This window comes from Camelus ferus, chromosome 6, assembly GCF_009834535.1.
Source record: "Camelus ferus isolate YT-003-E chromosome 6, BCGSAC_Cfer_1.0, whole genome shotgun sequence".
NCBI lineage: Eukaryota > Metazoa > Chordata > Mammalia > Artiodactyla > Camelidae > Camelus > Camelus ferus.
Genome location: NC_045701.1, coordinates 59,760,084 through 59,772,609, shown reverse-complemented (window position 1 = coordinate 59,772,609; position 12,526 = coordinate 59,760,084). Strand labels below are relative to the sequence as shown.

General features: G+C 34.3%; 1 protein-coding gene across 1 annotated transcript in view; it reads right to left on the bottom strand.

The window, feature by feature from the left end:
- SLC38A6 (solute carrier family 38 member 6) overlaps positions 1–12,526 on the bottom strand; it is a 66,362-nt gene that overhangs the window by 27,495 nt on the left and 26,341 nt on the right. Inside the window, 1 exon segment of the mRNA XM_006185725.3 lies at positions 7,960–8,038. Coding sequence (XP_006185787.2) covers positions 7,960–8,038 — 79 coding nt within the window.

Below are 12,526 nucleotides of genomic sequence, written 5' to 3'. Positions count from 1 at the left end.
AGCTGAGAACATCAAAGATAATAGGTATTACTTTTTCAAATCATTTGGTAGATGCTCTCAGAATTTCCAGTTGGCAATAACATCCTTTCTCTACCAAGTAGTCAGTCTCCCAATGCCATGTTAAATTAAGGAAATGGATAAATTCCTATAAATATATAATATACCAAGACTGGATCATAAAGAATTAAAAAAAAATGAACAGATCAATAATGAATAAGGACATTGAATTAATAATCAACCCCCTACCCCCACCACCAAACAAAGAAAAGCCGAGCACCAGATGATTTTACTGATGAATTCTACCAAATATTTAAAGAAAAATTAATGCCAATGCTTCTCAAAGTCTTTCAAAAAAAAACTGGAGAGGAAGGAACACACCCAAGCTCATTTTACAAGGCCTACTACCAACGTCACAGAAAGACACTACAAAAAAAGAAACCTACAGGCTTGAGGATCAGCTGCCATCATAAGCAACACAGTAACTATCTGGACCAGGAAGTTCATGACCAACCGACTACTTCCGCGGAAACAAATGGTCATCGATGTCCTTCACCCTGGGAAGGCAACAGTACGTAAGACAGAAATTACGGGAAAACTAGCCAAAATGTACAAAACTATGCCAGATGCCATCTTTGTATTCGGATTCAGACCCATTCTGGTGGTGGCAAGACAACTGGCTTTGGCATGATTTCTGATTCCTTGGATTACAAGAAGAAAAAAGAACCCAAACACAGATTTGCAAGACATGGCCTGTATGAGAAGAAAAAGACCTCAAGGAAACAGCGAAAGGAATGGAAGAACAGGACGAAGAAAGTCAGGGGGACTGCAAAGGCCAACGTTGGTGCTGGCAAAAAGGAGTAAAGATTCTGCAGTGACTGTATTTGTGGTGACTGTGCACATTTTTCATGAGAGGATTAATAATCTAAAAACTCAGAAAAAAAAAAAAGAAAGAAAACTACAGACCAATATCCCCAATGAATATAGTCGCAAAATTCTCAACAAAAGTTAGCAAAACAAATTCAACAGCACTTTCACAGCACATTAAAAGGCTCATACACAATGATAAGTGGGATTTATCTGTGGGATGGTTCAACATATGCCAATCAATCAATATGATATAGCACATTAACAGAATGAAAGATAAAAGTCCTATGATCATCTCAATAGATGTAAAAAAAAGCATGTGTCAAAGTACAATTTCCTTTCATGATAAAATCCTCAGCAAACTGGGTACAGAAGAAACATATTTCAACGTAGTAAAGCCCATATATGACAAGCCCACAGCTAACATCACACTGAACAGTGAAAGGTTGAAAGCTTTTTCTCTAGGAGCAGGAACAAGATCAGGGGGCCTACTCTCACCACTCTTACTCAAAATAGTACTGGAAGTCCCAGCCAGAGCAATCAGGCAAGATAAAGAAATAAAAGGCATCCAAATTGGAAAAGAAGAAGTAAATCTGTCTTTATTGCAGATATGATCATATATACAGAAAATCCCAAAGACGTCAACCAAAAAACTGTTAGAGCTAATCAACAAATTCAGTGAAGCTGAAGGAAACAAAATCAATATTCAGAGATCAGTTGTGTTTTTATACACTAACAAAGCGTACTTCTGAAAAAGAAATAAAGAGAACAATCCCATTCACAATAGCATGAACACAATAAAATACTTATGAACATTTAACCCAGGAAGCGAAAGATTAGTACACTGAAAACTATAAGACTTAAAATTAAATGAAAGAAATTGAAGACACAAAGAAACAGAAAGATATCCTGTCTATGTTTGTGGGTCAGAAGAATTAATACTGTTAAAATGTCCATACTATCCACAGCTATATATAAATTCAATGCAACATCTTATCAAATTCCAATGACTTTTTTTTTCCCAAAATAGAACAAACAATCCTCAAACTTGAATGGAACTATAAAAGACTCCAAATAGCCAAAGCAATCTTGAGAAAGAAAACAAAGCTACTTCAAACTCTACTACAAAGCTATAGTAATCAAAGTGGTATAGGACTGGCATAAAAATAAACAGACCAAAAGGACAGAATGGAGAGCCTAAAAATATCACCCAGCCCAACACCATTTATGGTCAACTAATATTTGACAAGGGAGGCAAGAATGTTCAGTGGAGAAAAGTCTTTTCAATAAATGGTACTGGAAAAACCAGATAGCCACACACAGAAAAATGAAATCTGTCTTACACCACTCACAAAAATTGGCTCAAAATAGATTGAAGACTTAAACTTAAGACTTCAAATTATAAAACTTTTGGAAGAAAACACAAGGAAAAAGCTCCTTGACATTGGTCTTGGCAACAATTTTTTTGACTATGACACCAAAAGCATAAGCAACAAAAGTAAAAATAAATTGGACTACATCAAAAACAAAAAAAAATCAACAAAATGAAAAGAGCAATCAATGGAATGGGAGAAAATACTTACAAATCATATATCTGATAAAGGGTTAATATCAAAAATATAAAAAGAACTCTTACAATTCAATAGCAAAACAAACAATCCAATTTCAAAATGGGCAGTGGAAATGAATAGACAGTTGTTCCAAAGAAGATATATGAATGGCCACAAGGCACATGAAAAGTTGCTAAGGATCACTAATCATCAGGGAAATACAAATCAAAACCACAATGAAATATGACCTGACAGTTGTTAGCATGGGTATCATCGAAAAGACAAGAGGTAACAAGTGGAGGCAAGGATGGCAAGGATGTGGAGAAGAGGGAAGCCTTGTGCACTGTGGGTGGGAATGTGAATTGGTTCAGCTACTATGGAAAACAGCATGGAGGTTCTTCAAAAAAATTAAAAATGAAACTACCAAATGACTGATCCAACATTATTCATAATAGCGAAGGTATGGAAACAACCTAAGCGTCTGTCAATGGATGAATGTGTAAAGAATATGTGGTTTATATACAATGAAATAGTATTCAGCCACAAGAAAGAGAACTTCTGCCATTTGTGACAAATGGATGGACCTTGAGGGCATTATGCTAAGTGAGGTAAGTTAGACAGAAAAAGACAGATAGTGTATATCACATATATGAGGAGTCGAAAAAAGTTGAACTCATAGAAACAGAGTAGAATTATGGTTACCAGGGGCTGAGGGGTAGGGGAACCAAGGAGATGTTAGTTGAATGGTACAAACTTGTAGTTAGAGGATGAATAAGTTCAGAGGACCTAATGCACAACAATGTGCCTATAGTTAACAAAACTGGTTTACATACCTGGAAATTGCTAAGAAACTGGATCTTAAATGTTCTCATCAAAAAAAAGAAATAGTAATCATGTGAAGTAATGGAGGTGCTAGCTAACACTACGGTGATAATCACATTGTAATATATAAGGGTAGCAAATCAACACACTGGACTCCTTAAAATTACACAATGTTATCTGTCAATTATAATTCAATTTTGAAAAAAAAGGAAAGAAAAGGTTTTCCTCTACATGGGCTTCAACCCATGGCTTCTAACACAAACTTTATGATTCACTGTGTCTCTTACACACTGGTTTATGAGGAATTCCTCTTTATTATATCTTTAAAGAGTACTATTGGGTGCTGACAAATTCCTCTTTAACAGAGCAAGAGAAGGAGCAACAGCAGAAACACCACTGTGATCACAGCTCTCCCTTCCCCATCGTAACTCATGTCTTTAGGGAATGCTCGTGCCAGAAACCAAAACCTATGCACAAGCACTTCCAGCTAATAAGCCTGAAGCTGTGCTCTCTGCCCCACAATTCCTGTACCCAGGAGGGTCTAAGAGCACACAGATTACAAGTACAACATGATACCTGGCATGTTCATCTTCTAGTCACTCTTGAATAAGTATGAAAACGGGAACTTCAAAATATCCCTCATTGAAGAACACCTGGCAACTAAATTTCTAAAGCTGGCAAAAAGCCCAGGGCTGTATGCCTAAAATCTCTTTCCTTCTGGGACCCAAATAAGACCCAGACAGTTGCAATCCAGGAGCAAAAAAGGCCCAAAGGAGCACCAAAGCAGATTCCATCTGTTAGCTCTGCTGTGCCTGCTGTCAGGAAGGTAGAGTTGGCCAGAGCAAGCATGTTAATCCTCAGGACCATGAGAATCCTAGGAACACTTTGAAATCTTGACCTTTGTAACATGTACCATAATATAGTACAACTTTATAACTTTATACTACTTCACATCACAATTCATTCATGTCCACAGAAGCCACACGTCTACCCAAAGCCCTGAAATGTGGGTCTGAAGATCACTTTCTCCCGGCAGTAACTCAGAATCACAGAGTTATGGAATGCTCAAGCTACAAGAGACCTCAGAGATCATCTGGTTCATTTTCTATGTCTGCAGAATCAGCAAAAGGATGATGATGATGACCATAGTCAAAGAAGCAGTGGAAATCTTCTATGTCCTCGAATAGAGAACTCTGAATTTATGGTATTTTTTCAGATACTGACTCATTTTCCCCAGACTGTGACTTCTTTACATGCTTCTCTTCACAGGATTAAACTTTCAAGTCCTAATATAAAAAGAATTTTATTGCAAAATATAATTTCTCTGTCCCTGGTTTAGCTACTGGTTATTGTTAATTATTTTTTATCTTTATTAAGTTATGTTAATAAAGCCAACTGTAAAGACAGTTTGTTTTTCTTTACCCTTTATCAACAATAAAGACCATACAGGGAAGTTACTTTAAATTTCATGGGCATGTCATGGTCAACTGAATTGTATTTGGCAATGTACACTTTCCAAGGAACAGAAATGATTAAACTTACAAAATAAAACCCCAGCCTGAGAAATACAAGCCAGTACAAAGAAATCTCAAAAAGCTCATTTTTATAAATCAAGATTTTAGAGGAATATACTAACCTTAAGATTTTTCCTAAATGGGGGAAAAAATAGTTACCTAACAGAACCCTTGTTTTCCCACTGTGATCTAAATATACAGTCTCTCTAAGCCAAAAGAATTAGAGTAAATAGTTTTAGACTTCCTAGAAAACTTGTTTGATCTGTGGATTTAATCCTATATGATAAAAATGTTCCAAGTATGAAATATAAAGTATAGATCCTTAGCTGTATTGCAAATGCTTTGGCATGCAGATGTTTTTTCCCCATATTTTAATGAAAACCAGATATATTTATAAGTTGCTTTAATTTCATTCTTGAATGGAATGGAACAAGACTATCATATGTTCTGAATTAGGATCTTATTCACATCCCATATCAATTATGTAACTCAAATGCAAGACAACTTAATTGTGTCAATCATATTCCCCTGACAAGATCATTAAATGTTAACAGAGAGCTTCCAACTTTTAACAGCCATAGATTTTTTAAATATAAGTTATTCTATGAAAAATACAGATGCCTCATAAAAGTTTGATATAAGTCTTATAGCTTCTAATTTCTAATAATAATTTTTGAAATTAGAATATTGTGAACATACAGTTTCTTTTTGATAATGTCTTTGTAAAGATTTATTTTTCACAAAGGTACATCAAATCTCACGGATAACACAGAAAATAAGCACACCTGAAGAATCTTAACTGCAATTTATGGTAATCCAAACCTGAGAACAAAAGTGAATCAATATCATATTGATCTCATAAAAGAAATATTGCTCTGTTAACTCTTCCTAGAAATAAACTGCCCTAGATAGTTAAGTCAATTACCATATGTTTCTTAATTATTTTACAGCATTAAGCTTTAAACACTAATGATTTATCTGCATTCTAACCAATTAATATGTCACTTATTAATGTTTTTCAGAACTTTAAAATCCAATATAAGTGAATATATGTTACATTTAAAACAAGATGAGTCTATTAAAAAGAAGAGCAATTTAAAAACAATGTTAAAGCAATGTTGAAACATCGTAACAGAGATGATGCAAATTGGCCACAGTATTTTGAAATATAAACTTAAAAAACTTCATTTCTGACATGTCAAAATAACATTGTTATCCATTTTCTACTAATATGAATAAGATGGGAGTTAATTTTTACTTATTTTTAAAAACACACAGGAAAAAAAACCCCAACGAAGTAAATGACAACTGATTTAAAGTGAAGCTGCAGTAAAGTATCACTTTTAAAGAAAGAAGACTTAAGTTTTAACAGCAGTTCTGTCACATACCACCTCAATTATTTCTAAAACTGTATATATATTTTTATTCCTCTTCCTTCCACAAAGACATATGACAATTAAAAAAAGAAAAACACGTAAATTCAGGACCAAGAAAAAGGAGAACATGTGACAACTCCTAGGATTAACATAGTTTATGCAATACATTCAAATTTGACTCTGACCTTCCTGGCACTCAGAGCAAATATGGAAAAACAACCCTTAGTATAGTTACAATTATTGGAATTTTTAAAAGTTGAGGTATAATTGACATACAACATTAAGGAATTTCTGAATTCTCCACATTTACACTCTGCTATCAGCTTACAAAAGCATGTGTATGTGTAATATCTTATTTGGTCAACCCAACAACTTTGTTAAGAAGGCAGTGCTGGTACCACCATTATGCCAAGTGAAGAAACCTCAGGCTCAAAATTAAGTTATATGGCCAAAATAATTTAAATTAATTTCCTGACATTACTAAATATGAAATGGATAGAATATGTCTTCTTATTCTTAGTCTAACATTCTTTATCTTATCTCTTATTGCCTTGCGTTCTTAGCCATAAAGTATAAAAGAAATTTACCACATAGGATCGTTTGAGTAATAGAAGTTGTCCTCAATATTTTTACAGAAAAAGGAAAGGGGATTTCACATAGTAATTGTTTATTAAAATAAGAGCATAAAACTTAAAAGTAACTAGATAAAGCGACAGACAAAACAAGGTAGTTGTAAGCATCAAATGTGATAATGTGTGAAAATCTTGTAAACTGTGAAGTACTACAAAGGCACATGGCAATGTCTTCAAATCATTAAGAGCTCGTACTTACCTTTTTTCAAACACATTTTCTTGATGATTCCTATTGAGCTCTAAACTGTACCACATTTTCCTTATAAATGTGTATTTGCAGTTGTCTAAGTAGAATTCTTAAATGGAAGCCAAGTTGGAAAAGCTAAAAACTCAATTTTGAAAACTTGCCCTGCAATCCTCAACAAGTTCAAATATTGGAGCAAAATAACGACATATTTAAATGTAAAAGCCTGACAGGTATTTGTGTCATCCTTTAGAAATTATATGAAATAATGATGATCATTAAAAGGATTTATTCTGTCTTTTTGGGTTTGCTTTTCTCAAAATTTCATGTTCTTCGCAGTAAAATGAAAAGTATAATTAATTTGTTTTTTTTTTCCCATAAAGAGATGAGTCAATAGTTCTTAGTATATGTGCTGCTGAAATGAGCACAGCGTCCATAGTCTTTAGAAACCAGTATTTTTAAAATAAGAAAGGAGAAAGGCAATACACCGTGGCTTAGTATTATTTATAACATTGTTAAAAAACAGGAAATGATGCAATTTTTTTTCAAATCATGCTTCAAAATAGGAACCTCACACAAGGAAGCTGTAACTTTATCACTATGATTTACCCGTATCACTATGGTCTGCTGAGAAGTGACAGTATATTATCCACTCCCCTTCTGTGTTTAAGACCTTTACTGTCAGTGCTTTCAGTCTCCCTGCCCCTCAGTCTTTCAGATACAGAAATTTCCCCTTTACTCTTCTCCAGGAGCTAGCTCACACCTGTCCTGCCCTTCCACACCCCCATGGAATGCAAGGGTTCCGCTGGCGCATAAGAGTCACAGCACAGTGCTCTGCATATAACGATCAGCTCCAATTGTCTGCTGAGTGTCTTCTTCCCTCTAACTACTCTGCCCCTGCCTAGTTTGTAAATGTCTTATGGGCAGGGACTACATTTGTTTTACTTCCCATGAGGGCTTAGTAGGTATTTATTGAATTATAAATAAATGGACACAATGTGAAATATTTTTTCTTACCCACTATAGTCACCAGACAAAAATTCTGAAATAGTTGCAGGAAGCTCTGTTTTAATAATTAAAAGATAAGATGACATAGCTGCAAAAAGAATAAAAAGAGTGCCTGTTAGAATTCTATAATTTTTAACAATTTAAAGAATAATCTATCCAGAAACACAGATATCCATTAGGGATATGACAACATGTGGAATATTAACTCATACTGGACTATCCTCAAAGACAGATACACACCAGGAATAAATAACTTTGTAGAGAAGAATAATTGGTAAGTTCATTAGCCATCTTTTGTTTACATTTTAAGTCCAGGGCAAACTATTTACATAAGAGAAAGGGTCTTGATTATAGGCCACTTATAAATGAAATTTTGTTTGAAGATTTGCAAAAACTCTCATATGTTGTCCCCCTGTCCAACGCATTAGAGGTCAATTTAGCAACAATTGAGGTAGAAACAGGAGTTTAATAAGCATAGCTAGTAAGTTCGATTATTTGCTCTTTCTTACTAGAGAGAGACCTCCCCCAGAAGTCTCACTTTCTCTCTCTCTGTCTGCTGCTGTCTGCTCCCCTCTTCCATTTTGGACACATGTTATCATCAAACAATACCAAAATGCACAATGAGTTACATTTTAAATTGTCCTCCAAAACAGATTAGGAAAGATTCAACTGAAACTATTAAGTATATTAAAGGGACAAAACTTAACTTTTATTCCATTTTAAGAACAGGGCTCATCTGTATTATGCCCTCAAAACCTGAAGCTAGCATTATTTCTCATATTCCATCAGACAGGATCCAAAAAAATAACTAGCTTTTATAGTATTTTAATAATGATCCTATTTCTGGTATAGCTATAAAAAAATAAAAACCCACATCTTATAAACTTTCCATCATATACTAGGAAATGTTTTAATATGGTTACAGAATACAGAACTCATTTATATGTAAATACCTGAGTTTAAACTTAAATACTTAAGTATATAGAAACTCAGATGATCTGGAGTCGGTTTAACAGCGTAATAATCTCTTTCCTCCAGAGATTAAGTGTATATTACAAAAGAGCCAACAAAAATATGTCCATGAAGAATAGAGTGTACTCTGTGTGCATGTTAATTTTATTACTTATTTATATTTCAGGAAACATTTCACTTTCTCCTTGGACCTACAAAAACTAAGAACGCAAATGAATGCCAAGTCTGAATGGCAAAAATCTGGGGAAAAACTGATTAAAAAGCTCAGAGAGTTTAAGAAAAAGAATGTGTATTTCTCAATCAACATATTAAAAGTGGCTGAACTTCCCAATTATTATAGTGCTGTGTGACCACTCAATCCTGGAGAAAGAAGGATATATGCTAATTTGTGTATAAATTTACATAAAGATAGGCAATCCTTACACATACAAACATATACACTCAATTTTTTTTTAAGTAAAACAACATGTACTTATGGCAAAGTAAAATTTAGGAGAGTTAAGTAAATAGTCACTTCTCTGTAATGAAAATATACATGTTCACATTTTCTAGTTTATGACTACTTCTTTTTCCCTGGCAGAAGCACAGCTGTTGAAACACAGCTTTTCCCCCAGCAGAAGTACAGTACGATTCTTCCAGTTCTGTTAGTTACGGGGCATTACAGTTAATTGTATGTGAAAAGATATTCTACATTGTTCATATTCTCATGAGGAAAAATGCTATCAATTTGGCACAGAACAGAAGGAAGGTTTAGATTAACCTACTCCACTCAAGGATTTGGGGTCTTTGTTTACAATACTTTATCTGTTCCAAAGAATCATACACATATGGTGTTAGGATGAAAATCACGAACTGAATATTCTGAAACTAGCCTAGAGCTACTTAAATATATCTTGCAAGAAAAAAAAAAAAAGACACAAGTACCTTGAAAACAAGGAATGCAGACTTCCTATACAATGTAATTTATTATCTGCCCATCAGTCTTTCTTGCTTGGATTAATCCAATACCATATGCTTTTCTAAAGTTTCAGACATTCATCTCTTTCAGTAATTTTCTATTATTTCTTTTAGATCTTTAGTTGTAAAAGGTTTCAATGAATATGAGATCATATTTCTTTCTAATATACAATCTGTCATTCTTCCCAGAATTTCTATTAGCCTCTGGCTAATCATTTGATCACTTTTACCCTCTGTTGTAGCCTTAACTCTTTGGTTTTCAAATGGGAGTCCTATTTCATTAGACTCCAGTCTGAAGAATCATGTATATTTCAAGAAATATGAACTCACCAAACATATGTTTCTCAAAAAAGATCTTGGCATACAAGATATAAATATAATAAAACATGTAAAATACTGCCTCTTTCTAAGAGAATGCTGGTGTCTGTTTTAAGAGCTACAAAACCACAGAACTCATGATGGGGAAAAAATTCCATTGACGAAGCAAGTAAAACAAACGAAGACACTATCCTTTTCACAGTCGACATTATTTTTTCCCAACCACGAGTGAACTTTCACACAAGGACTAGCACCTTAACATATTATGTGTGACACAGAAAGAAACAGACAAAAAAATTACTAAATATACGTTAAGTTAGGAAATACATCTCAATCAGATTTACACAGAAAGAACAACCAGCTCAATAAAGTAAACTGGAAAAGTTTCAAAGATACAAAACCAGTAGGAATGCTCATTTAGTCATTGTTTTCAACCAAAAGGTTCACTAGATCCAAAAGCTGCCTGCCACACCTTTTGTCTCATGTCTTTTATTAATGGCATAAAGAAGTGTTTAAGGACTTATCTTAGACACAGGTCATAAGCAAGAATTTGTAAATGATTTTGGCTGACATCGATACATAGCATAAACGACTAATATAAGACACACCACACTGTACTCTAAATTAATGGCTGGAACAGGGTCATCTGTAAGAGCCATGGTTAGGTGAAGTGGTTCTGGCCTCTGCACCACCAAAACCAGCATTAGGGCTAAAAGACATACCTTGATGACAGGTACTTAGCCATTACAAATCATTTAGTTTCAGCACATTAACTAAATAGGTATTTTTTTCTCCTTCATTCCAAACATACCTAATAGAACTAATTTAATGGAAACTGCCCTGGGAAGGAAATAAAAAACCTGTCAGCTTAATCAAAACACAGAAGTTGAAAGTATTCTTTAAAAACCATGTGGAGAAGCAACTGTTACATTAAGAAATGACTAAAATAGGGTAAAACTGGATTAGGCAATACCAAGTAGCAAGGTATTAACACCGGTTGATCAAATCGTAAAGAGGAACACATGAGTTAGGAGCGCGGAGGCTGGGGGAGAGACGTCAGAAACAAGAGAGGGCCAAGTGTTTGGGGAAGAACCACAGGAACAGGGAGCATTTAGGGGCTTAGGATGCCCATCCTAAGTGAGTTGCAAGTTTTTCTTCATCTAACCTTCACCACAAAGCTGTGAGGTAGATATTTATTTCCCAGACGAAGAAATGGAGACATCAACAAGTAACATCCAAATTGGTGATGGTGGAAACAGCCTGTCTGACTTGAGAAATCTGCACTACTAATTATTACACTAATGAGAAAGTGTGGAAGCCAAGTGAAGAAATCTACCACAGCAGAGAAAAATAAGAAAAGTCTATCAGAAGGACCACTCCCCAGAATTACTCTTTTTTCTTTGTTTCATCAGCATTTAAACAACAAACTGCTTCTGAATGCTGAGTTTACCAGTTGGGTTCAAAGAAAATGAAGAATTTCTACAACACAGAACATTAGTTAGAAGCTTTAAAAACACTTGTAATGTTCATTCCACTTTGAGATGTATTTTCAATGTAATTCATTTCAGTTTTGCAACTGGGTTGATAAAGTGATTAGTCAAGTTTCCCCAGACAAGCTAAGGAATTTCATGATAAGACCCTATTGCACTGACCACTATAATTCTACTGCATCTACAGCTATTACTATAGTTTAGGAGAGAAAGTTTCCTACTCTCACATATTTGAGAAATCCACACTACATTAAAAATGAAAAAAAAAAATTAAAACAAAAACCAATCCTTCTTCCCACAAACCCTGTACTCTCATAGGATATTTTCCCCCAGACTCCTAAAAAAAAAAAAAAAAAAAAACAAAGCTTCAATAGGATTTTAGGCCTAAGAAATCTTTAGTTTACAAAAATAATTATCCTTTTTGTTAAATACTTAAAATACATATATGAAGCTAAGACTACATACAGCTATTTTAAAACAGAACTAGGTTTTCAGCACTTGGGAGAAGTTCAGCAACTTCTTAAAGGATTAGTCAGCCAGCTCTAAACAGATGTACTCTGGAAGGAAAGAGTAAGTTTGCCTTTCCTTCTAAGAGAGATTCAGTTTTACTTCAAACATGGTTTTAGTCATGGATAGCAAATGGTTTATTCTATTCAATGTGTCTTATTAACCTGGTGGTCCTACTAAATGTCCAAATGTCTCTGAAAGTCTCTCCCCACTCAAAATAGTACACAACACAATCTCTACCTTTTTAAAAAAGAACTTTTAAAAAAAACTCTGAAAACAATGTCATTTCTCTAATTTATGCACAAATGAAATTCAAAATATATGGAGAAACT